Below are 26,651 nucleotides of genomic sequence, written 5' to 3'. Positions count from 1 at the left end.
ACCGCTTTCACCTGAGGAGGTTACTATAGCAACACGCTGCTGAAGCGCTTTTCCTTAGGAAAAGCCTATCATTCGGTTAAACAAGATAGCCTACTGTAATTATATATAGTTTTAAATATCACAGACATCTAAATTGACCGTTCGCGAAATGTGCGAGGGGTACAAGACGAACCCATAAAAACAGACCGACGTAAAAGCCAGAGAATAATTTGCACACTGCTCGTAAACAGGCAATCCATGACACGATATCGCTCCTCGGGGCGCTTTAATAGAGTTGGGACACCCAGCCCTTCCCTTAAAATCTGTGCAGCGGCGACGGCACTCATCCTGCACACCACGGTAAAAATGAGCAAAAGACGCGACTCGTAAACCTAGTGCGAGCGATAGCTGAGCGTTTGGATGCGGAGATCTCCGTCGCGCTGCGATGCGGTAACCGGTGCATGCGGCGCTTGCTCTTCGTGTGGTCTGAGTTGATGGAGCTGGGTTTGAGAGGACCGGTGGAACAGACACGGGGATTATTATTCTAGCCAGAGGGGCAGAGGTTTAATACTTCCTGGATTAACTCTGCCGTAATCGGCACAGGCTACAGTGGAGCAACGCCGGTGCGCCCGTTTAAACGCGTTTTTTTAACATAGGCTGTGGCGGGACTCTGACAGGTGAACGAGGCTATATATATAGATTTAGCTGTTTTTATTTACCTCAATCCATAAATCCTCAAAGTGGTCTTTGCTGAAGAAGTAGGCTACCTGTATTTTGGGAGGTAGGATGCAGTTCTTCTACCTAATACAGCTCTGCCTGCTCTGACTCGAGGACAAATCTGCCCCGTATTCACCGAGAACTGTTTCATATGGGCGAAGCGAGGAGTCGGTTTCCTTCGTGTTGGACATGGGCTCGCTGTCAAGATAACGGGGTGTCCGATCCAGAGCAGGAGAAACGATGGGCCGAGCTGTTCGATCAGCTGGATCTAAATAAAGATGGCAGGGTCGATGTGAATGAGCTGCGCACCAGATTGACCGCCTGGGGGATCGGTCGCAGTGAGGTGGACGAGGTGGGTCGCTTACTTTGGGAAGTTATAGTAGTTGTTCACCATAAACATGTTGATTTCTGGGAGATGAGCTTTAATGTGCGGTGAATTGCAGTCATATGAAACCCTAACATAGGCTATCAGGTCTCATGTTTGGTAAGTAAGACCACCCCTTACGAAAATTAACCATGGTTTTACTACAAAAAAAAACAAAAACAAAAAACATGGTTATTATAGTTAAATCATGGTAACCACAAATTAACCATGGTCTTGCAACACTAACCATAGTTTAACCATGGTTTTTGTAGTAAAACTGGTTATACAAATGGTAATAAATGCGCCAAAAAACATGGTTACTACACTTTTACTATAATAAAACCATGGTGAATTTTCACATCATGAACTTATAAACCGTGTGGTTTTTGTCATGCCTACTCTTAGCAAGAGTGAAACTTACACTGTCGTGTCTGCGACCAAGGACAAATGATCCCGTGTAATTTATTTAAGAGTTAGACTTCTCTATCCACGCTGCAATACTGACAGACCTCCAGACTAAAAAGTCTAATTTCGTTGCTTGGGTAGGGAGACTGGAAAGTGTTGTATCGCAGGGTGAGATGTGACGTCAGCTGAAAACTGAATATAACTTATGACATCACAAAATATATCTTCGTATATATCATCAATGTATTAAATTAATTAATCACATTACTGCAATATATTAACAAAAAACAAGCTGCTTTGTCATAATTATCCTAAGGGGCCTCACTTCGGACATTGTGTTGGCCTTCCAGTCAAAAAGTTTGAGAACCACTGGTTTAGCCAATGAGCTAATCATATGAACTCCATCCTTCACTATACATGTGTAATTATTTTACATCTGCTTTTATAACTTACTTTGTGAGCATGTTAATTAAAGTTAAATTAACATCTATCAGCATGTTCTTTTGTTAATGTGATAAAATAATGCGGTCACACACTTTATTTTAAGGTCCAATTCTCGCTATTAACAAACCATTAACTATGACTTTTTCCTCAGTAAACTCCTAATTTGCTGCTTATTAATAGTTAGCATGGTAGTTGTTAAGTTTAGGTATTGGGTAGGATTAGGGATGTAGAATGTGGTCATGCAGAATATGTGCTTTAAATGCTAATAAACAGCCAATATGTTAATAATAGGCATGCTAATAAACAACTAGTTAATAGTGAGAATTGGTCTCTATACTAAAGTATTTTACAGTATGATGATTGAGACCATATCTTATTCTATGCATTATTCTATAATGCAATTTAACAGACATTTTTCTTTAACTTGCAGCATGTTAGCACACGAAAAAACAGTTTAACGACATTTACATTTTTAGTCATGTTGTAAACATACTCCTTCCTGCTGAAGCGGCTTACAAGACAGTGCATATGTTGTGTTGTGACGATTACTTCAGCAGGTAGCTAAGGATGAAACCATGAAAGTGCCATTATGAACGTAACTTGGAGACTCCAAGTTTCCTTGGGGAGAGCGACACTATGTGCCAGTGGTATGTCTGTGCTGTTGGGTTGTGTGACTGTTTGTCAAGTGCTGTGATGCAAGAGGAGAGATTAGCTCTAGTTCACAATGTGTTTGCGATTGGAGTCGGCAGACTGCTGGCAGGGCTTTGCACACAAACAGAAACCTTGCATCTGTAAGCTTAGAGCAATGCCTCCTCTCTCTCCTTTTTGTTTTCTGTTAGTTTCTCTTTGTTCCACATTCTACATAGACATGGCTACAGTTACATAAAGTGCACGTATAACTCCTCCAACCCTCACATTCGTGCCCTTAAACGTGCACTCTTCACTTCCTCCACCCCTTAGGTTGTACGTGTGAGTGACACCGATCATGACGGCCAGCTGGACTTTGAGGAGTTCACACAGTATCTGCGCACACACGAGAGAGAGCTCAGACTCATGTTCCACAGCCTGGACCGCAACAACGATGGTCTGGATGATCTTTTCACAAATCATAATCTTACCACTGTAACTGCAACCTCACAATAGTTCCTGGAAAATGCATATTTCCACTTTGCATGATTGCTTTTAAAGTGTTTGTTAGAATTATCAGAACCTTTGTGGTTCTCTGTCTTGTAGTATATGCCATACTATCATTCAGTTTGGGGTCAGGAAGTTTTCTTTTGTTAGAGAAATTAATATTTTTATTTAGCATGGATGCATTGAAGTGATCAAAAAGGGCAGTAGAGACATTTATAATTTTGTAATGTTACAAAAGACTTCTATTTGAAAATAAATGCTGTTCTTTTGAACTTTTTATTCATCATTGAAGCCCAAAAAAATGTATAATGGTTTCCACAAAAATATTAAGCAGCACAACTGTTTTTAACATTGATAGTAATAAGAAATGTCTCTTTATCAGCAAATCAGCATATTAGAAAGATTTCTAGAGGATAATGTGAGTATGTGACATGAATGAGGACTGGAGAAATGATGCTGAAAATTCAGCTTTGCATCACAGGAATGAATTACATTCAAAATATATTAAAGTAGAAAACAGTTGTTTTAAATAGTAATAATATTTTACAATGTTTACATTCAATAAATGCAACCATGGGGAGCATAAGAGACGTCTATCAAAAACATTAAAAAAACGTAGTGACCCTAAACTTTTGAACAATAGTGTATCCTTTGCTGCCCATGTACAGAATAAGCATTGGAGTATTTTATGATTTTAGGTCACATAGATGTTGGAGAAATTCAGCTCTCCTTGCGCAGCCTTGGAGTGAATGTATCCACAGAGCAAGCCTCCAGAATCCTGCAGAGGTTAGAGCACTTCAGCTTTTCACAAAACACTGTGTTTTTTTGTTTTTTTTAGTGCTTAATCAATGTCATGTAGCCTACACGCGTACCTCCCACTCTGGCTGTGCTTTCAAAGGAGTTTGAGATGTTGCTGTGAAGCACCCACATGTTGAGTCACACATAGTTTCAATGGGCATAGAAAACAAACACTTGTTTTAACTATATATTTTATATTCCCTTTGTGTGTCAGCATAGACAGAGATGGCACTATGACCATTGACTGGAACGAGTGGCGGGACCACTTCCTGTTTAACCCCTTGCACAACATGGAGGACATCGCCCACTACTGGAAACACTCTCTGGTCTACTTCCAGCACTTTTCAGAAATTAGATTGTAGGCCTGATATTCATAGAAATTTAGGAATGTAAACTTTACCTGTCCATTGAGTCTATAATGTATGCGTTTCAGATGTTGGACATTGGAGAGCAGCTGACTGTGCCGGATGAGTTCTCAGAGAAAGAGCGGCGTTCAGGTGTGGTGTGGAGACAGCTAGTGGCCGGGGCAATGGCAGGAGCCGTATCGCGAACGGGAACTGCTCCTCTCGACCGTCTTAAAGTTTTCCTTCAGGTTCGGTCAACTCTTAAAAATATTTGATTGAAGCTTTATTGTTTCTATCAGTCATTGTTGTATCAAATAAACTCAACAGAAATAAATAAATCTTACATTTGCAGTTCTGTTGCGAAAAGTACAATACTCATAATGAAAGTGGATTTTCAACAGGTCCATGGCTCCAGTGGTGTGAGTTTGTTTGGTGGCTTGCGGGGAATGGTGCAGGAAGGAGGATTGAGGTCCCTTTGGAGAGGCAACGGCATCAATGTCCTCAAAATTGCGCCGGAGTCAGCTATCAAATTCATGGCATATGAGCAGGTAAACAAAGCAGAATCCAGTAGCCACTCTGTTTTTAACTAGGCCTGAGTGGCAGACTGTCTAATGCAAGTTAACTATAATAAATGTCTTGTGTAGATCAAATGGCTGATCAGAGGCAGTAAGGAGGGTGGCTCTCTAAGAGTTCAGGAACGCTTCATTGCTGGATCACTGGCAGGAGCTACAGCTCAGACTATCATCTACCCCATGGAGGTGAGAGAGGAGGAGGAAGTGAGAGACATCAACAGACTTTCACTTTTCAGCTAATGTAACCACAGACCTTATTCCATTCATACTGTAAATCGAAAACTGGCTTTCTAAAAGCCCATTAGAAATTCCTGAGGGAATCCATGGCAAATTAGCATTCTGGGTTGGCCTACACATTGACGTCATGACTAAATAGCTCTATAAAGATAAGACCTGAAGAATTCAGTTGCCTTAGATCTGTACTTATCGTCTTTTTTTATCATAAGCACTTCTACAGATATTGTATAAAGTAGATGGATATAAACCGAAAGATCTGTGCCAGAGTTAGAAAATGGACATGGAAAATTTCCGAATAAGCTGTCAAACTGATGTCTATAAATGATCATTTTAATTACAATTATAGATTGACATTAGTACAGTAAACCAGATAAAGGTTTCTATTTTAAATAAATACAGTTCTTTTGCAGTTTCTGTTCATCAAAGAATAAAAAATAAAAACAATAGATCATGGTGTCGACAAAAATATTAAACAACCCAACTGTTTTTAACATTGATAATAAGAAATATTTCTGAAGGATCATGCGACACTGAAAACTGGAGTAATAACTGCTGAAACGTCAGCTTTGTATCACATGAATAAATTACATTTTTAAAACATAGAAAACAGTTATTTTAAATTGTAATATTTTTCACAATATTCATGTTTTTACTGTATTTTTGATCTAATAAATGCAGCCTTGGTGAGCACAAGAGACTTCATTAAAACATTAAAAATAAATAAATGAAAATCAAACGAAATCAAACTTATACAATGGTAGTGTAGATATAATATAGTATAACATATGTCCAAGTGCATTATGTTTCTTCTAATGTTGATTACTACAGAAAATATTTCAACTTGTGCTTTGCATTTTTATGGGTAAAAAATAGGTTGAGTGAGACACTTACAATGGCAAGGTAATAAATAATAAAATAAACACTTTTTAAAAAAAAGTATAACTACAATACTTAAATATAATATGCATAATGTAGTAATATTGATGTCTAGAAAGATGATTTGGATTATCAAATTAAATCTTGTATTGGACCTGGAACATTCCTTTAGTGATCTTGCTCATATAATGTCTGGCTGTAAAAGTATCTGTTATCTCAAGTAATGCTCATAGCTGCTAACGTAAAGTAGAAATACCAGAGAGTCATGTAACGGGAAGTTGTTTAACAAAAGTTGTTCCTAATTGCTGTTTGCCTGTTAACACATGTTGTTCTAAATGCACAAAAAAGAGTCAAAAATGAACTGGGCCTGGTTGACACATACAAATTGTCTTTCTATTCCTGGTAGGTTTAAATGCAGAAAACAAGCTTCTTTTCTGGCTTCTAATATGTATTTAATGAGGCAGATCAGCATCACATTTTGGAAGCCAAGTCCTCCATTTATTTATGCTGGAAGGAGCTGCTGCAGCTTGAAGTTACCAGTGACCTCCAAACGTACATTGCTCTATACTCTTAATTTTTTAAAATCTGTATATTGTTACTCTATTCCTCCTTGCTTCCCAGGTGTTGAAGACGCGTCTGACCCTGCGGAAGACAGGACAATATTCTGGCATGGCAGACTGTGCCAAACAGATACTGCGTAAAGAAGGAGTGCGCGCGTTCTACAAAGGCTATGTGCCCAACACACTTGGCATCATCCCATATGCTGGCATCGATCTGGCTGTGTATGAGGTAGGCTGTGTGTGTATTTTAACACATTTAAATGTTTGTGAATCCCTGCTTTCACTGTCACGCTCTAGGAATTCATCGTTCTCAGTTGATATGGTCGGTTAAATGATATGTTATGTATTTACGTTGTTGTGTTCTATGGTCTCCTCTTACAACTCACAGATCTTCTCAGGTGATGGTCTTGACAAATCTGTTAACCCCATTTCATTCTTTCCCATGTGGCAAAAAAAGCAGTCATTTTATTTGGCCAAGGATACATTGAATTGATTAAAAGTGAAAGCAAATACAGTTATAATGTTACAAAAGATTTATATTGATATAAATGCTGTTTTTGAGCACTTTATTCATGAAAGAATCCTGAAAAAAGTACCATGGCTTCCACAAAAATATTAAGCAGCACAAGGCAGCAAATTAGAATGAATTTTTGAAGGATCATGTGACACTGAATTCAATGAAATGAAATAAATTAAAGTATACTAAAGTAATATACTAAATATACTAAAGAACATTACTGTAAAATATACAAAAAAGGAAAAAGTAATAATATAAAATTGTAATAATAGTTCACAATATTGTTTATTTTTTAATACATATTATATATTATATGTATATTTAATACAGCCTTGGTGAGCATAAGAGACTTCTTTCGAAAACACTGAAAAATATTACTGACCCCTTTTGAAAGATGGTATATTGTACACAGCATGACTTCTGTCAAATTGAATATTTGTGTAGATCTTCACTTCAAATGCCAGAATATATTACAAAAAAAAAACACATTTCCAATTTTAAAATACATTTTGAGTAAATACAAAATGCATTTTTAAAAGGAAAGATATATATATATCTTGGACCCTGGACCACAAAACCAGTCATAAGGGTCAATTTTTTTAAATTGAGATGTATACATCATCTGAAAGCTGAATAAATCAGCTTTCCATTGATGTATGGTTTGTTAGGATAGAACAATATTTGGCTGAGATATAACTATTTGAAAATCTGGAATCTGAGGGTGCAAAAAAATAAAAAATATTGAGAAAATCACCTTTAATATCTTATAGATATATATGTGATATATATATGTGTGTGTTTTGGACAATATACATATTTTAGATTGAAAATATTTTCTTAAAAATTGCCAAAAATATGAGGAAATATAATAACTAAAATGTATCAAAAATAAATATGGTGTAACATCTATATTAACAATATATTTTTGGTATATTTTGAAAAAGATTTATCTAAAATCTATCTATATTGCTCTTTTCTGTCTGTTATTTCAACAGACTCTAAAGAACGCTTGGCTACAGCGGTACTGCATGGGCTCGGCTGATCCTGGCGTCCTGGTGCTTCTTGGATGTGGCACTGTGTCCAGCACATGTGGGCAGCTGGCTAGTTACCCGCTGGCTTTAATCCGCACACACATGCAGGCTCAGGGTGAGCGAGACGAAACAGATTCACATAATTCTTATTACATATCATTCTGCTTATTTTGTGATTCTTTAAGAAGCACAATATGTTCACAACAATGAAAACACACACACACACACACATACACACACACATACAAAATGAAATTCTAACCTCACTCCTCCTTCCTTTCTTCCTAAAAGCCTCAGCAGATGGCGCTCCTCAGCTGTCAATGGTTGGCCAGTTCAAGCACATTGTGTCCCATGAAGGCGTTCCTGGACTTTACCGTGGCATTGCCCCCAATTTCCTCAAAGTCATTCCTGCTGTTAGCATCTCTTATGTGGTTTATGAGCATATGAAGAAAGCACTGGGAGTGGGATCTTAAACTAAGACAGAATCAGAGTGAAAAAGAAAGAGAGAACCTGTATTAAAAAGAGGACGATGAAACTCCTGAACCTCGTAAAAAGAGCCTTAGGGAGGCACAGAGGACCCCTAGACAACAGAATGAAGAAGACATAGCCAATGAATGACCTAAAAACCTCTACATTGTACGCAAATCACATTCCCATGGCAATTTATACTTTAATAGGATGGAAGGATAATGTTGGGCTAAGGTTGTGTTCAGAGTGTTTCTCTGTGACTGGCAGCTTGGAGATCTCAGGTTTACTGAATTACATCTATTTACCTGCAGTTTCACATAAACAACTTCTTATCTGCAAAGGTGAACACCATTGAATAGTACTTCATTTTACAAGGAATGTAATGTTATTTCCGTGGTGATAAATGTGGGGTAATTGTGTAAAGAAAGATACCTAAAGACAGGGAGTGATGGTGACATGTTGCAGTATTTGTAGGAGGATTAACAAAGTTATTTTTTTTAAAATGACAACCAAAGTTTCCCTCCTAAAACTGACCAACATGTTGAAGAAGGTGTTTTAATGTACGCATGGGTTTCATAACATTTCCGAATGATTTATAAAGCATGCATGTTTCAGCAGGGATTTACACTGTTGTACAGCTCATATATTTTTGTAAAGGTCCGTGAGAGGTAAGCATGCTATTTGCTACACTTTAATGATCAAAGGATTTGCACTCTTCAAATGATTGTTGAATTTATATCTTAAACTGACCTGTGATGTTCTTTTGTGACATCTCTGCTGCTTTGCTACCTTTTTACAGTTTTAGCCTTTTCAGATATTTCAGTCTTCATTGTTAAAGTGGATTTAGTGTTAAAATGAAGTAAATGGTATAAATAACTGCCTTGAACAACTTGCAAATGGAGCAACAACAAGGGTATTAGATCAAAAGGGGAGTTTATTATTTGTGTTTATTAAGGAATGTGCTGTGGTGAATGCTAAAAAATGTGTCTGAAAGTAATTTATGAATCTATACACAAAGGGCTTTTGAGCCACAGGTAGTGCATGATGTCAGTGATTTAAGTGGTTTCGCAATTTGCATGTTTTATGTGTTTCGAAAGCTCTAATCCATATAAGAAATATGCAAAGCACGGTTATATTTAAAGCTGACAAGAAATGTGTGTTTAACATAAATCATGACTGCTGTTACCCGACTCTGTTTATCAGAAACACATTATACATTTTTTTTTTTTTTCCCCCAAATAATTGAACTGGGTAGTTGCATCTAATGCAGATTTATTTGAGTCTGAATATAAAAATGCCTGCCTTTAATTTTGAATATGAAATATGATTTTAGGTATAAATACTGTTTGAATGTAGTTATTTGAGATATGTATTTATAACTTATCTTAGAAAAATAATTACCTCTGAAGATTGTGTTTTGGAACTGAATTTACTTTTTGTTTTTTTTTGCTTGAATGCATTGCATTGAGAGTAGTGTGCCTTGACATGCTGTATTCACTTTATAAGATGTGCATGCTGTTTTTATTGAGCCAGTCTGGAAATGATTCCCTGCTTGCTTTTTTTTTAATCTAATAAATGCAGCCTTGGTTAGCACGAGAGACTTCATTAAAACATTAAAAATAAATAAATGAAAATCAAACGAAATCAAACGTATACAATGGTAGTGTACAAAAAAAGTATAACAGAGAATAAATACATTTAAGGTTATTAATGATAAAAAAAATAATAATTCTGTGAATCTTTGGTTGCCAAATAAAAAAAATCTTACTTCCATTTATCTTGCTGTTTTTCTCAAATCAGGCTTGTTTTTAATAAAACATTAAACATGCTGAGCTTTAAAGTTAAAATGTAGGTCAAACAAAATAAAATAATACAATTTTACTCATATTTGACTTTATCTAAAACAATATTTGTTTTCAGATGATGTCATCACAATCAAAATGCTATTAAAACAGATAGCACTGATTAAATAATGCCATAAAACAATGGTGAGGTCAACTCAGAACTATATATTTAAGTTTTATATCCTTCCTATTTTGATAAAGGGTGACTAAGTGATGATGAAGGAAAGTGAAATAAGGATTATAGTGCAGGTATGAAGAATTATAAATGAATGAATGACTGAATTAAGTAAATAATTTTTTAAAAATAGTTTTTCTATTTTATTTTATTTTTCTTCTTCTTCTTCTTCTTCTTTCGCGTCTGTTCTGACTCACAGACTGTAAGTATGTTTTTTTATATTTAAAGGATTTGCCACTGACGATTCAAACGTGAGTTTTTTTGGGCAGTGTAGAGTAGCACTTGTTGTTTGTAATTTCTCCGATCATAAATGCAGACAGAGTTTCATGTTTACGCGGCACGATGCAACGCAACGCAACGAGTAAAAAGACAGTATAAGTCATTATAATCTGTAATCATGTCCCCACTGGATGCAACAAATGCCTCGTTTGTAATGGGTTTTAATGTTTATGTCTCGTCGCTCCGGCCGGACACGGCATCAACAGTATGTGAGGGGCGTAACATTTCCGTCACACGCTTGAGGTATTCGGCCAATCACAACGCACTGGATAGCTGGCCAATCACAGCACACCTCGCTTTTTCAGACCGATGAGCTTTGTAAAAATCGACGCGTTTCAGAAAGGCGGGGCATAGAGGAGAAACAATAATGTACAGTATGTGGAAAATAATGTGTTTTTTTAACTTTAAACCGCATAAACACATTTCATTACACCAAATACACAAAATAATGTTCTTTTTAGCAGCATCATATGACCCCTTTAACATTTTCTACCCCCCCCATTAAAAACCCCACAAAAAAAACCACTGGCGCTGCGTGTTCAGCTCCTCCTTATTTTGTTTTTTTTAACTTGCTATCATTTAAACACCAACCAGATTCCAAGTTGTGCACCTCCTGTCCAGTTGGTGGCGGTATTCCTTGTGATGCGGTGTCAGTGCGTGGAAAAAGCCGTCGTCATGTCCTATTTAGCGTTACTCCATTTTAGTTTTGCTAATGTTTTGGTAGGCGTCAGTCAGTGTGGTGTTCGCGGAATAGGCTGGTAAATAAATCATGGGGAGAAAAAAGAAGAAGCAGATGAAGCCCTGGTGTTGGTATCCTTCTTTAAAAGCGATCGTACCGTTGTTTAATATTTTTCGAATTGTTTATTAGTACGGATTGGCCCACTTCCTGTTTACGAATGGCTAATGTATTGTTTCTCTGATATCAAGGCCGCGTCTCAACATACTGAGCTGCCTCTCTGTACATCATAGAACCATTCGAATGTGCGTTCTGTTTGAACGTTCGCGAAGAGAAGACCTGTTACTTTATGAATCAGATTTAAGTGACAATTATTTTATTGTCTCTCTATATATGTGGATTAGTTTCACGCTTCCACTAACAAAATATACCGTTGTATTGGTAGCATTTAACAAGCAAATATCCAGTAGTTAAAAATAAAAATAAAGAAATTTCCCACTCAATAACTCGCCTCCTTAACAACTGTTTTTTTTTCTTTGCAGGACCACGATTCCCAGTGTCGTTTTTTAATGCATCATAATTTTAAAAGGAATTGACGTAAAATAATAACTTTTTGTAATTTTGTGAAATTGTAATGAATAAACTTTTTGAGAATTTTATTGAATATACAAATTGCTCTAAAAATTTCTCAGGTAGCAGTTGTGATTATGAAAAAAAATCCTTATTCTTAATCCTTGTTCAGCAAATCGTTAAAGGGGTGCTAAAGCTGGCAGGCGGCTATGGTAAGGGGCGTGACATTTCCCGAGCAGGCGCCGAGTGCTGCCAATCGCAACACACACTGGCCCAGCTAACCAATCACAACACTCACTGGCCCAGCTAACCAATCACAGCACATTTCGTATTTCAGAAGGCGGGCCTTCATTTGATACAGGAACTGTTCGAGCCGTTCATGCCAGACTGGGGAGAGAGGTGTTTTAATAATGTAAAATATGTGAAAAGAAATGTGTTTTTCGAACAACCTAGTATGAGAGCCTGTTCTAGTACACCCCCAAAACAAAATCAAGACTTTGTAAAAGAGCATAATAGGATCCCTTTAAAAACTGGAAATGTCATGGGGCCTTTGAATATTTTTTTTGGTGGGGTGAGGCAAAGTTTGAGAACCACATTACAAGGGTATAATAGTGAAAGAAATGTGTAAAAACTAAAGTTTTAAGCATCCTTATGCTGACAATGTTGTTAATTTATGTCCCTTCTGCTGTTCTTGGTGTTTTGTTATGATTTTGTTCTTGTTTATTTGACTTTAACTGCAAACTCAGGTACTGCAACAGGGATTTTGATGATGAAAAGATTCTCGTTCAGCATCAGAAGGCCAAGCACTTTAAGTGTCATATATGTCACAAGAAGTTATATACTGGTCCTGGTCTGGCCATCCACTGTATGCAGGTATGTAGTTATTTTATATACTGTGTGTGTGTGTGTGTGTATATATATTAGGGCTGTGCGATATTAAAGAAAAATGCGATATGCGATAACTCATTAAATAATGCGATATTCGTTATGTGTTAAGATAGTGCTTAAAGTGCCACATGCTCAGATGAAACAGTTTTACTCAGCTGTTGCTGAGTCAGTTCTGTAAACTTCTATAACTATCTTGTGTCATATTATGTATGTATATGTGTGTATGTATGTTTTATTTGCCGTATGTTCAAATCTGTTTTTGTTTGATTTAAGGTTCACAAAGAAACCATTGATGGTGTCCCTAATGCAATACCGGGAAGGATTGACATAGAGCTGGAGATTTATGGAATGGAGGGTATTCCAGAGAAAGACATGGAGGAGAGGAGACGTGTGCTTGAACAAAAAACACAGGGTAGAACATTTAAATTCCTATTTACTCATCTGGGCTGCGTTTCCCAAAAGCATCGTAAGCTTAAGTATTTCGTAGACCCATTGAAACCAGTGGAACTACGATCAACTTAGGCTTACGATGCTTTTGGGAAACGCAGCCCTGTTCTTTTTGTAGCCCAAGTAAACCCATAGTAACTATATTCTCCTTTTTTGGAAACAGAAAATCAGAAGAAAAAACAGCAAGATGACTCTGATGAAGATGACTCAGATGAAGAGGCTGGTACCTCCTTCCAGCAACCAGCAACAACCGTACAGCCTCAGGCAGCCTATGCCCCTATGACCCAGCCAGGAATGGCCACTGTCCCAGCACCAGGGATGCCACCTGGAAGCTACTCAGGTGTGCTTTGTAATAGTACAAAACACCCCGTTTAAGATGTTATGCATAGTATATTTATTATGTGTCGCTTAAATGGTTTCTCTCAAAGGAATGCCCCCAATGATGCCTGGTGTCCCCCCGATGATGCCAGGGATGCCTCCTGTCATGCACGGGATGCCTCCAGGGTAGAAGTTAATAGAATTGGAATAGTTTTATTTGTTAATGTTTTGTGATTAATCCATGCTTATTGCATAAAAAATTTCCTTCCTGTTGTTTTTAACTAATAGCATGATGCCAATGAGTAGGATGATGCCACCTACACATGGAATGCCCCCAATGATGCCAGGCATGCCACCAGGTAAAGGAACCTTCCATCTCATTACATATATGAAACCAATATTTATTTCTTTATCTTTCTTTAATATTTGTTCATAATTATGTCATTGTTTTGCTCAGGAATACCTCCTCCCATGGGTCATCACCCTGGCATACCCCACATGGCTCAGGCCCCTCCTACCATTCGGCCGGCTGTGCCTGCCACAACAGTGCCCACGTCACAGCCGAGTGTCTCCAAACCACTGTTTCCCAGTGCAGGACAGGTATGATGCTACGTTAAACAACTTGGCATATGAACTTTTTGCCACTAAGAAATTGCTAGTAAATATACAATTTACAATTTACACAAATAACAAAGAAATGGCAAGTAACACATTGAATTAAATGTTGCATTTTGAAATGGGAAGACTGAAAAAGTATTATCTTGTAAAATGTTATTTTTGTTGGATTTACAACTTCAAAAAATCATTTTTGAAAGGCATCGGAAGTAAATTTAAATGGTTTATATTTCTTATTACATCACATTCAGGGACTGATTACACTCTGGCCATACAGTATTTTTCTTTGCTATGAGATTTTTGTTCACTAAACAACAATTATTTGGTTAGGAAGAGAGAGTAGGGAAGTGAAGTTCAGTGAAGACCTGAAATAATAATAAAAAAAAAAACAGGAAAAAAACACCGAATGTTTGAATATGAATATGTCTCCTCAAACAGATTCAAAATACCTGAATGCATAAGTGCCATTATGTGTATGTTTACCAGAGCCCTTTCATAATAAGATCTCTGTTTACATGCGTGTTACTACTTATGAACATGCACGTTTATTTATGTCTTATGAACTCGTCAATGGAGGAGAATATTTACTAAATATTTGCTAAAGCTAAGCTCTTCTGACATATTTGTCAGCTTTCCTTTTCGTATGTCATTAAAGCAGAAACAACGGTTATACTCTAGGCTTGGTTTTATATATACGCTAAAGTGAGTTTGATGTTGTATTTTGTTGTTTCATTCAAGCAATTGACGCCTAACTGCCGCTGATTCGAAAGTGAAAGTAAAATGCGCACGGTGCTTTTAAGCTATTTAAAAGCGAAGGAAAGCGAGGAAAAGAGGGAAAATTCAAACAAACTAAAAATGAACAATTGCTTTACTCTGAATTGCCGCTATTTGAAAGTGAAAGTAAAATGTGCACACCACTTTTACAAGCTATTTAAAAGAGAAGGAATGCGAGGAAAAGAGGGAACGCCCCCGCGGTGATACCGGTATTACCGGTGTTGTCACACGTCGATTAACCGGTGGGAAAATTTCCTCACCGTCACAACCCTATTATACTCACAGCTCTGGTGACATTATAGCATAGCAAGTTTTGTTTTAGTACATAAATGCACATGTAAATGTAAATGTAAGTCAGATTGAAAACGTTAGTGTTCAAATAAAAAGAACATTCAGAATCAGAAATTAGATTGATGATAATAATTAATGCATGTAAAGGAACCTATTGTTGTCACTTCATGCCACTGACAGTGATGCTTTCAGGTTTGCAGATGTGCTCCTAATACAGAGGTTTTAAGTTCAAATTATCCAAGCCATTGGTTTCCCATAAGTGTATTAATTATTTTGTTAAAAACCATTGAATGTCTGATGCATATATAAAGTGCTGCTTTATTTATATTTTTTTAAATGAAATTGATTATTGTTTATGTTGGACCAATGAAAATGTTGACAGACAAAAAAAAATAAAAATGAACTACTATCCTGACTGGACCAGCAGTTAAAAAACTCTGTTAAACCCTATGAAGACCAATGAGACCAATGAAACCAGCTTATGAAAACTGAATTGTGGGCTGTATTAATGGATTAACTTTTAACACGTGAGGATCCATTAAAACAAACCTTAGAGCTGGTAGTTTGAGAGTAGACTTGTGCTGGTATTCGGTAATGCGATATATCACGGGAATGAATATGCACGATATTGTTATCGTGGGCACTTCTAAATACCGTGAATAATTATATATTACAAATTATTCCGAATTTTACATCAGAAGTAACTGTAATTAAATTACAGAAAAAACTAAGAGTAAACCCTTATATTTCTGTATTGCTTTATTGCATTTAAATGTTCAGATATTTTTGTTATAAGAAAAATGTTATTAAACCTGTTATACTGTATTATGACAGCACTTTTTTAAACTAAATTTCAACATCGTGATTATACCGTGATAAAAGCATTAGCAATTAATCGCAACATGAAAATTTGATACCGGCATATCCCTATTTGAGAGCATCATTTTAAACAAACTGAGGTTCAGTGTTAAGTGTGTTGATGATAGTTTTGGTGAGCAGCAGTCATGTCCAGAATCAAACAGCTGAGGGTCTTTATTGTGTGCTCTCTCTCCATGCTGCAGATGGGGACTCGAGCTCCAAGCACAAGCTCAGGCTCCTCCAGTCTGGACAGTTTGTCAGCATCCTCTAAACCGCTGTCCCAAGTATGCAGTAGCTTGCTGACTCAGTGAAAGAGCTGCTTCATAAAACTATTGATGGCATGTAACAGCAGACAGACCTCAGACTGCCTGTTAGAATAATTGACTTTGCTCTAGAGGACATCTGTAGTGCTTCAAACGAGATTAATTTCAATTGAGGCTGAGAAATGACAGACTGCTTAATTATCTTATTTAAACTCAGTCTGTTTCTCTCTCTTCTGGTTTTTAGTTGTGTAAAATCCACCTTCATAATCACGTTGTCACTGTATGTAGGCCCCCAAAAAAGTATTTGGACACTTGATCATGATCAACCTAAAGCCTTTGTTGGGGATGCACTGATGTTAAAATTATAATTCTGATCAGACTGAATGTTATGGCTGATAGTAATTCCAAGCTGTTTAAAAAAAAAAAAGAAATAAAAAAAGCTAATAACTGAAATCAATAGTTTTTAATGCTACATGTGAATTTACATCACACTATTAGAATGTACTGTATGTAATGTATAGTGTTATGAAATTATTAGTGTTTTTAAATGTTGACTTTAAGTGAGTGTTGGCCAGCACTGGTAATAATTAGTATGCACGAATCAATATTTTAATATTGGCCAGTAACTGATTTATACCATATACATCGTGCATCTCAAATGTTTGCCTGAAAAATGTGCTTGTTCTTTATTTCTAGATAAAGTAAATAACAAAACATCAAATCAAGTGGTTTATTGGCCAGAATTAGTTGAATCACTGAATGTGTCTAATTGGTCTCTCTCTGCAGGTCCAGCAGGCTGGTTCTGGTGTAGCGGTGAGCTCCTCTGCACCACCTTCTGCTGCTCCCAAACCAACATTCCCAGCTTACACCCAGTCCTCCGCCACTGCTGCGGCCAACACGAGCAGCACTGTGGCCAAACCTGGCACTACAGTCACAAGTAAGCCTGCCACCCTCACCACCACCAGTGCAACCAGTAAGTTGATCCACCCTGATGAAGATATATCACTGGTAAGTGAACTTGTTTCTGTGCTTTGATCTTTAACCTTTGCAGGAATAACTGGTCAGCTTTGGAACGGTGCATGCTTTCATTTGATAAAACACCTGTTTGATTATTCCAGACTGTCTTGTTCCAAACCTGAGACTTTTCTTCTGCGGAACATACATTTGAATAATGCTTTTTTCCATACATTGAAAGTCAATGCCACTAAAACAACACTAGATCACACTGACGTCACAAAATCCTTTGTTCCACAGAAGAAATAAAGCAAGCAAAAAAGCCCGTATTTATGTCTTACCAGCTTGTGCGTTTTGCGTTATGTGTTTGACAGGAGGAGTTGCGAGCACAGCTGCCTTGCTACCAGTGTAAAGTCCCTAGTGCAGGACAGGCCCACGTGACTTCCCCACCAGTTGCACCGATGGGGGGGGTGTTGCCCCCTCTGCAGGGCATTCCTGCACAGCAGCCGGGTGTTAGGCATCCCATGCAAGGTAGGGTGCATTTGAGGGCTTTCAGACTTTTGGAATGCCCCCTGTATTTCAAAATAAGACAGGGAAAGTCTTGTTACACTACTGTTTAAAAATTTGAGGGCAGTGAGATTTTCAACACTTACATTCAGCAAGGATGCAATTAAATTGATCAAAGGTGAGAGAGTAAATACATTGACGTTATTATTTCAAATAAATGCTGTTCGATTGAACTTTCTATTCATCAAAGAATCCTGAAAAAAGACAATTTCCATTAAAACATTAAACGGCACAACTGTTTTCAACATAAGAAATGTTTCTTGAGCAGCAAATCAGCATATTATAATGATTTCTGAACGGTGTTAATTTCGTTGATGAATTATTTTTGTCATAATTAAGAAGCGCTTCAGACTGCTTCAGTGCGGGTTGTAATCAATGAATAGCACACATTTATGCCTAGCAATTGCTTATGAACTAATGTTGATGAATTATGACAATATTTACTATACAATGTTTATATGGTAATGTTTTAGATGGTTGTAAGAATGCATATTTTATTTCCCTCATCTGAACTTGAATGAGCAGCCTACTACTGTACAGTCCACTGTGTAGACATATCAAAATAAGAGTCATGGTGCATTTCAAGCTTTTTTGCTGGTCATTATTCATATTTTGGGTACATAAATTGTATTTAATTTCATTTCCATTTAATTAACAACTATTGTAGCTTCTGTCTGGGATTCCCCATCACAGGATGAACAGACTAAGAACATTATTCAAAATATTATTTAATAAATTTGACTAGTATCAGGTTTTTATAGTTAAAACTAAAACCATAAAAACAAGTTTGTTACTTTCACTGTTCATTTTTTTTCTCTCTATGGTAGCCTACATCATCTTTAATTTAATAGCATTAGAGCTGCTCCATTGCAGCGGCTTAGTATACTGTAATCACGCGATTTGCTGTAATAATGCAGGGAACCACTGTTATAAATCTCTTAACTGTGATATTTTCAGAAATAGAAGTCGTGTTTTTTTTAATCTGAAACGTCCAGCGATTTATATTCCAAAGCCACTCATATATTGCAGAAACATTCATGCAGAAATAAAAAAAAAAAACATTTTGATTTAGTCAACTAAAATTGTATGATATCGAGTCGACCAAAACTAGACTAAAGCTAAAACAATTCAAAAGGCTAAAATATGACTAAAACTAAATGGCATTTTCGTCAAAAGACACACTAAATCAAAATTTGCTGTCAAAATTAACACTGATTTCTGAAGGATCATGTGACACCGAAGACTGGAGTAATGATGCTGAAAATTCAGCTTTGCATCACAGGAATAAATGACATTTTAAAATATACTAAAATAGAAAACAGATTTTTTAAAATAGTAATAATATTTCACAATATTACTGTTGTTGCTATATTTTTGATCAAATAAACGTAGCTTTGATGAGCAAAAGAGACTCCTTTCTTTCAAAAAATAATGAAACAGTCTTACCATCCAACCAACTTTTGAACAGTAGTGTATATTAATGAAGAATAACAGCGTAAGATAACCATAAAAAAAAAAAAAAATCTGTTTCAAATGCAGCTAATCAATTTCCTCTCATGTAGGGCCATTCGGTGCTCCGCTGCAGGGAGTGCCTGGGTACGTCCCAGGAGGAATGCCTCCTTACGGACAAGCCCCACCCATGGTCCCTCCCTACCAGGGAGCCCCTCGGCCCGCCATTGGCATGAGACCTCCTGTAATGTCTCCTGGAGGCCGATATTGAAGCGTCACCACCGGTCTTCATTAGGTTTGGTGATTCAACCATTTTGCCATCTAGTGGCGTGCTTTACAAGCCAGATCAGTAACCGTAACCCTTCTTGCAATGAGGAGATGGAGTAATCAAACTGTGTAACGCATGGGACATTTGATTTTACCAAGTCTATTATTTGGACCTACCCTTTGTTGCAGATCATTCAGTCTGGCTTTTTTCTCATGTTTTGTTTAGGTTTTTAGAAGTGAAGTGTAGTAAATATGGTTCGTATTAATTTGAAGCGGCTGGAGTTTCGTACAGCACCTTTAACAAGGCAAGTCACTGTAAATATACTACTACTGTACTAAAAGTGTGAAGCCTTCGCAGCACCCATAGGTGCTGTTGGACGTCCCGTCCCCAGCGTTGCTTGGTGAGGGCTTCAGATAGTTGTCACTGTTGGGTTTATTTTTCTATGTCTGCTTGTCTACATTTACAGTGTTCTCTCTGTAGGGCCAATAATATAAGACTCCTGTGAATGCTATCTGTACTGTTCCTCTGTTAATTGTAATAAATTATTGAAATCTAACGGCTGTTTTTTTCATTAGCAAGTAAAGGACAACCTCACAAGGTTTGTACTACAAATGCTCAACGTGATGGCTGTTGTTTATTTGTATGAAAGCTGTGTGATTGCAGTGTGCTGAGACGTGTTTGTGGGTGAGAGGGAAACTGAAGCATTTGCATCCACGTTTGATGGTCCTTTCATATTAAAGTTTGGATTTAAAGGGGTCAAATCATGAGGAATCAAGTTTTCCTTGATCTTTTGAGATAAATGAGTTTAGCACCATGTCAACTTGATGTAACTGTTGCAGCACAAAACATCCTCCTCAGTCCAAAAAGACCATCATCATAACATCTCACAGCTTCTGACGTCAGTGAACAACAGACAAACTAACAATATAAGAGTTTGTGCTGCAACAGAAAGTGACACGGTGATAAATGATCATGGAATAAACAAAGTATGACTATTTTTGATGGGAGAAAAAATAACGTAGTGGACATGTATAAGACCCCTTTAAATTTTCAGCTTCTTATGCAAGGACATATGGCTGCTAGAAAAAGAAAAACAACCATTCAGATAGCAGTTTCCTGAAAATCACAGTCTTGAGAGACTGAAATAACCTGAGAATCATTTCTGTCCAGGCTAAGGCTCATTACTTGTGGTTTTCAGGAAGAGGCAGGTAAGAAGGTGACTGTAGTTCACTGTGGTTGTTGTCCTAAACTGAGGATTTCTCTTCTCCTTGTAGCAATGCCATGGGACTGGCTGAGGCAGAGTCTCAGTGTTGCCCTGCACAGGCTGAGGCAAGTCTCACATTTTCTCTCTTTCCTCTCTGTATTCAGGGGGCCTCACAGCCGTTTGGCTGTTGGATACAAATGTCCCCAAACTTAGAGCAAGTTTGGTGATGGCCCCCGGGTTTATTAATATCAGCAGAGTTCTCTTAACTAACTCGTAGTTTTAGCTAACATGTTAAAAATAGATACACGTGCTTCAAAAGTTTGAGGTCAGTAAGGTTTGTATGTTGCAAAGATGCATTGAATTGATCAAAAGTTACCATAAATACAGTTGTTACTAGATTTCTATATCAAATAAATGCTGTTTTTTTAAATTATTTTTTTTACCACCTGTTCAAGGAATCCTGGGGGGGAAAAAGTCTGTGTTTTCACAAAGTTATTAAGCAGCACAACTGTTTTCAATATTCATAATAGTAACTGAGCATCAAATCAGTGTATTAGAATGATTTCTGAAGGATTGTGTGACAATGAAGACTGGAGAAATGATGCTAAAGATTCAGCTTTGCATCACAGGAATAAATGACATTTTAACGTGTTCACACAGAAAAGTTGCTTTTAAATTGTAATAATATTTCACAGTATTGCTGTTATTACTGTATTTTGAAATACAGTATGATTAAAAAAATCTTACCAGCCTCAATCTTTTGAACGGAAGTGTTTATTAAAGTAATCTGTTGAGTTGTTTTCAATCACATCTATGGCATGCTGTTGATTACCACAGACTGATTTTGACTCCTCTCTCCGTTTGTAAGAAACAAATGGGAAATGGATATGTAGTAATTGCAATGAAAGCAGTTATGCAAACTAGAAAAAGCACCTTGCTCATAAACGTGCTATAGCATTATACTTTGTGTGCTAACCAACTGATTTTGTGCAGTTACATGGAGCTGAGGTTTTAAACTCTCCCACAAGAATTACATTCATAAAACACAAGAAGAGTTCTTCCACCTTAAACAATCATATTTAAATGTTATTGTTACTTTACTATTTTTACAAACTGAAAGATGAGGTGAAATTATTCAGTGTGCCTCAGATTCTTTCCATGAGCATTGTTGAAAATCCGGAGTATTATATGTGGTAAGATATATATATATATATATATATGCGCGTGTGTGTATATAGTGTGCTTTTGATACATTATAGAAGTTTAATAATAATAAATGACGCAGTTGAGCAGTAGCACTGGGGATTAATGTGTGATTTTGTTTAACAAGCTATTCGACTGGTTTTGGAAAAGGTTGGCATGTTTATTGACACTAATGCTGTATTTGATGGATTTCTGTCCACAGTTTGGCTTTGATATCAATCCATAGAACTGCTTCAAGGTTTAATTTAGCATCTAGCTGACCATATGAATAAGATGGTTTGTGTTTTGTAAAGTACTTTCTTTGAGTAGTTTGTGGTTATGTTTCTTTTATCTATTGCTACTATTCATTCACTCTTGATTTTATAAGTATAATTATTCTGGATTTATAAATCTGTTTACCTGCTGTTGATGGGTAGAGATAGGAATCATTGCTTTCCTGTTCACTGTCAACTAGTTCTTTGCCTGGTCGCCTGGTAAGTTTACGACTTGTATGTGAATCAGTAGTCCTTGTTCTCTTTGAATTGTTTCAGAGTTTGAAATGGCCTATGATCTGTCTATTGTTTTATTTTTTTTTAATTCATTGCATTAGAGTGCAGCACTGAGTTGCCTTTTCTTTTTGTCCTGTTTAAAAATAATAAAAGCTGAGATAAATCCAAATTACCTGTGTATTTTTTTTTATATTTGGTCATAAATCACACACACACACAGTTGTGTGGAGTCATGTTGCATGCCAGGACTGGAAATAAATTCAGAGAAGGAAATCATTTGGCACGCAAATTCGGAAACATTTATACTGAACGTTATATATATATTACTAAGCGCTAAACACAAATACAGACATGTCTGCTGAACTTCCTGTGCATTGGGTGGAGCTCTGTGGAGATAAAAAGGGTGATGATGGCAAGTGCAGCACAAGCCACGCTTGTCTTGGATATTTATTCAAAACGTTTAATAAGCGCACCATGAGAGCCTGCGTATTCCTCTGGATTTTATGGGAGCAGACTTTAGGTAAGTCACATTGAACTGGACACTGTAGGAATGTTTTGTGTGTTTATGCTGTATTAGTATCAGTTCAATTTACTAGGGGAAAAAAAGCCAGAATCTGAATAATCCACGTCATTGTCTCGGGTATCGCAATTAAATTTTATTTTAACTGACCTCATAAATTTCATTTATAAATGTATAGATATAAATAAACTATAAATCTTTATTTATAGGCTAGTGCTTTATACAATACAGTTTGTCATAGCAGCTTTTACAGTTTTAAACAGGAAAAGCGTAGGCCTAATATTTTACATAGGCTATATTACACATTTTAAGTATTTTATTTTATTGTAGGCCTATGTGACCATTTTAAGTTATTCTTGAGACACGTGTTAACAAAAATATGCCGTCTCAGTAACAGTGAACCCATGTATTTTACCTGTATTGAGCTGAATAAAAAAAATGCTTAAAGGAACACTCCACTATTTTTGAACATAGGCTCATTTTCCAACTCCCCTAGAGTTAAACAGTTGAGTTTTACCGTTTTCGAATCCATTCAGCCGATCTCCGGGTCTGGCGGTAGCTCTTTTAGCTGCAGCTTAGCGTAGATCATTGAATCTGATTAGACCGTTAGCATCTCGCTCAAAAATTACCAAAGAGTTTCTATATTTTTCCTATTTAAAACTTGACTCTTCTGTAGTTACATCGTGTACTAAGACCGACAGAAAATGAAAAGTTGCGATTTTCTAGGCCGATATGGCTAGGAACTATACTCTCATTCCAGCGTAATAATCAAGGAACTTTGCTGCAGTTAATCCAGAGAATAACAATTTTTTCTGAGACCGAGAGAAACCGAAAGATGAGTCATCATTTAAAAGCAAAAGCTTAGGGCAGCATGATATATCAACTTCCAGTATGTCCTTCAGAGTCTTAGATGCCTGTTTCCAGAAATGATTAACTTCAGGGCAATCCCAAAACATATGGCAGCAAAGTTCCTTGATTATTACGCCGGAATGAGAGTATAGTTCCTAGCCATATGGGCCTAGAAAATCGCAACTTTTCATTTTCCGTCGGTCTTAGTACACAATGTAACTACAGAAGAGACAAGTTTTAAATAGGAAAAATATAGAAACTCTTTAGACCATTAGCATCTCGCTCAAAAATGACCAATCAGATTCAATGATACGTGATTTTTTTAAATTTATTTTTTTACTTGACATTTCAGCATCTGAAGATTTTCATTACATCCGAAGGCTGGAGGGTGAATCGGTGGCCATAGATTGTGTTGCAGAAGCCAGTGAACCCCGGCCATCGCTTCTGCACCCGAGACGAAGGTTTGCTCATTCAGAAAGTGTGCTGAACATCTATGAAGATGAAGTCGTGAGAGCAGATCCAGAGACCGAGGGACGAATCAATATCTCCGGACAGCTGAATTTACGCACAGTTACTCTGACTCTTTCTCATTTAAGAGCCACAGACACGGGGCTTTATGTCTGCGATTTCTCAGGAGATCCATCAAATCCGCTCTCGGCGAACACCACTCTCTTTTTGCTGGTAAAAGCGGCAGGTTGGTGAATGCGTTGACCTATAGGTCTACAAAAGCGTGAATTATCTTTAGAGATACAGTAGGGATACAGATAACAGTAAAGTAAATGTACTAAGTGTCAGAATATATAAACCTTCCATATTTTGCACGATTTTCAATTATGTCCGTTTGATTCTCCACACTTTGAGTAACTGAGGCAACGAGGAGCCAGAATAGATGGTTTAGTAAGTACACGTTCAGTGATATTATCGATATCACGCTGACACCATCAGGTGAGAGACCAATACTGAAACAACATTAAAAGTAGTTCACCCAAAAAATGAAAACTGTCATCATTTACTCACCCTCATGTCATTCCAAACCGGTGTGAGTTTCTTTCTTATGTTGAACACAACAGAAGATATTTTGAAGACCCAAACAGTTGTTGGTCCCCATTGACTTCCATAGTAGGGAAAGAAATAGGCTACTATGGAGGTCAATGGGGATTACCAGCATTCTTCAAAATATCTTCTTTTATATTCAACATAAGAAAGAATCTCACACAGGTTTAGAAGAACAACATTAGGGTGAGTAAAAGATGACAACATTTTCATTTTTGGGTGAACTATCCCATTAAACTAACTCAAGCCCAACCATATTTTGGCTTCTATAAGTCTGCTTATAAGCCTGAATTCAACTTGTTTCAAAATAAATGAACTTTACACTGTTATTGAACTAAATAATGACACTATTGTCTTTTTTTTAGAGCTGCCTTGTTATGACCCCTTATATATGTTTGGCAGTAGCAATGGAACAATAAGCCCACATCTGAGCACATAATCTGTTTGTTTCAGGTGAGTCGTGCTCCTGTAGGAGGTATTCTCTGCTCATCTATACCATCACAGTAGGAGTGAGTCTGCTCCTACTCTCCGCCATCGCTCTATTTGTGACACATTATGTAAGGTTCCCCAACACCACAGCTGAACACTTCATTTACCATATAAGCAATACAGTGTCATTCCTAATGTGAAAATACTCATCCTCAGAAAAAGCCATATGCTGAGCCAGAGCGTCAAATCACAGCTCCAATTTATGAAGACATGTCAAGTGTGAAAGGAAAAGGAAGCAGTGCAAACAGTCATTGGATTAGTCCACCAGCCCCAGAAACATCTGCTATGCTGGAGAACCTCTACAGATCCCCCAAACAGACAAATGTGGAACAGCATCAGGAAAAAGAATCATAAAAATCAGCTTAGTTGTGAAATATGTTATTGAAATATATCCATTTCCAGGAACATGCTAAAATCTATAACATACACAAATATATATATATATATATATAATGAACCGTGTTCAGTACAGGTGTCACAATTCCTAGTTTTTCACCATATTTAATTTACCATTTGGTCTGTCTTTCTTTTTCCTTTTTTTGGATAAATGACAAATATATTTTAAAAAGAACAAATATTCTGTTGCCTCAGTTAATAAATGCCATAATAACTAACATAATTGCTATATTTGTAACTAGCAATAAATAGTTGTTGTTCTTCCTTAAAACTGCATTTCCCAATCCTTCTTTAACCCACTTGTTTTAGAAGAGTAATTTTAGATAAAGCAAGGTGAATACAGGCTGGTTACGTTCTGATAATTTGTCATGGGCATTTTGTTTTTATGTGATCCAAATTGCTACATATCATGCACACTATTTTTCATTCTATCAAAAAAACCAAAAACATAACACTGCAGGTTACTGATGTCTACTACTAAGAAATGACCAAACCAAATTCATTACAGCCAAGAACAAAAATGCAATTTATTAATTGTTTGAAAGAAGCTCCATAGTTCAAAAAATCTTTTCGGTGCATGTCAACAATCACATTCTATGAGGAGAGAAAACAAAAACATTAAAAGCCACTGACTTCTTAATCTCAGTACAGACATATTCCTTAACATTTAAAATCAAAAGGCAAAAGCAACCCAGTATCTCCATCCACACTCATCCCAGTAACACACACTCAGTCGTGGGTGCGCGCACACACACACACACACACAC

At 36.9% G+C, this 26,651-nt stretch overlaps 3 protein-coding genes across 5 annotated transcripts; all 3 read left to right on the top strand.

The window, feature by feature from the left end:
• The first annotated feature begins 429 nt into the window (after positions 1 to 429).
• On the top strand, positions 430 to 9,607 carry LOC107724434 (calcium-binding mitochondrial carrier protein SCaMC-3-like). The gene is made up of 10 exons (XM_016533366.1): positions 430 to 1,048; positions 2,870 to 2,993; positions 3,742 to 3,829; positions 4,056 to 4,167; positions 4,275 to 4,433; positions 4,587 to 4,733; positions 4,830 to 4,943; positions 6,492 to 6,659; positions 7,943 to 8,093; positions 8,270 to 9,607. The coding sequence occupies exons 1-10, from the start codon at positions 848 to 850 to the stop codon at positions 8,449 to 8,451; spliced, it is 1,446 nt and encodes a 481-aa protein (XP_016388852.1). The 5' UTR covers positions 430 to 847; the 3' UTR covers positions 8,452 to 9,607.
• A 1,823-nt stretch (positions 9,608 to 11,430) lies between these two features.
• On the top strand, positions 11,431 to 21,410 carry znf207a (zinc finger protein 207, a). 3 transcript variants are annotated; one of them, XM_016533368.1, is made up of 12 exons: positions 11,431 to 11,554; positions 12,737 to 12,863; positions 13,152 to 13,290; positions 13,489 to 13,665; positions 13,754 to 13,829; positions 13,932 to 14,002; positions 14,101 to 14,243; positions 16,385 to 16,465; positions 17,231 to 17,452; positions 17,773 to 17,929; positions 19,528 to 19,709; positions 19,908 to 21,410. In XM_016533368.1, exons 1-11 carry the CDS (start codon positions 11,514 to 11,516, stop codon positions 19,683 to 19,685), a joined length of 1,392 nt encoding a protein of 463 aa, XP_016388854.1. In that variant the 5' UTR covers positions 11,431 to 11,513; the 3' UTR covers positions 19,686 to 19,709; positions 19,908 to 21,410. The 3 variants fall into 3 exon arrangements, with proteins under 3 accessions (XP_016388854.1, XP_016388853.1, XP_016388855.1); XM_016533367.1 differs by having other exon boundaries at positions 19,528 to 21,409; XM_016533369.1 differs by lacking the exon at positions 16,385 to 16,465 and having other exon boundaries at positions 11,432 to 11,554; positions 19,528 to 21,408.
• A 2,851-nt stretch (positions 21,411 to 24,261) lies between these two features.
• Positions 24,262 to 25,959, top strand: LOC107724437 (uncharacterized; the record flags this gene model as incomplete). Its single annotated transcript, XM_016533371.1, has 3 exons — positions 24,262 to 24,640; positions 25,453 to 25,556; positions 25,645 to 25,959. Coding segments are annotated over 3 exons (681 nt in total), but the record flags the coding sequence as incomplete, so codon positions are not given.
• Positions 25,960 to 26,651: the final 692 nt, after the last annotated feature.

This window comes from Sinocyclocheilus rhinocerous, unplaced genomic scaffold (genome assembly GCF_001515625.1).
Source record: "Sinocyclocheilus rhinocerous isolate Xijiao unplaced genomic scaffold, SAMN03320098_v1.1 scaffold485, whole genome shotgun sequence".
NCBI classification, from domain to species: Eukaryota; Metazoa; Chordata; class Actinopteri; order Cypriniformes; family Cyprinidae; genus Sinocyclocheilus; species Sinocyclocheilus rhinocerous.
Note: the sequence above shows the minus strand (reverse complement) of the source record. Positions and strands in the feature narration are given on the sequence as shown.

Coding starts and splice junctions, on each gene's coding strand:
- LOC107724434 (XM_016533366.1), top strand. CDS start 848: ATGGGCGAAGCGAGGAGTCGGTTTCCTTCGTGTTGGACATGGGCTCGC. Junction 4,434..4,586: donor GTCTTAAAGTTTTCCTTCAG/GTTCGGTCAACT, acceptor GATTTTCAACAG/GTCCATGGCTCCAGTGGTGT. Junction 4,734..4,829: donor AATTCATGGCATATGAGCAG/GTAAACAAAGCA, acceptor TGTCTTGTGTAG/ATCAAATGGCTGATCAGAGG.
- znf207a (XM_016533368.1), top strand. CDS start 11,514: ATGGGGAGAAAAAAGAAGAAGCAGATGAAGCCCTGGTGTTG. Junction 14,003..14,100: donor GATGCCAGGCATGCCACCAG/GTAAAGGAACCT, acceptor TGTTTTGCTCAG/GAATACCTCCTCCCATGGGT. Junction 14,244..16,384: donor TGTTTCCCAGTGCAGGACAG/GTATGATGCTAC, acceptor TCCATGCTGCAG/ATGGGGACTCGAGCTCCAAG.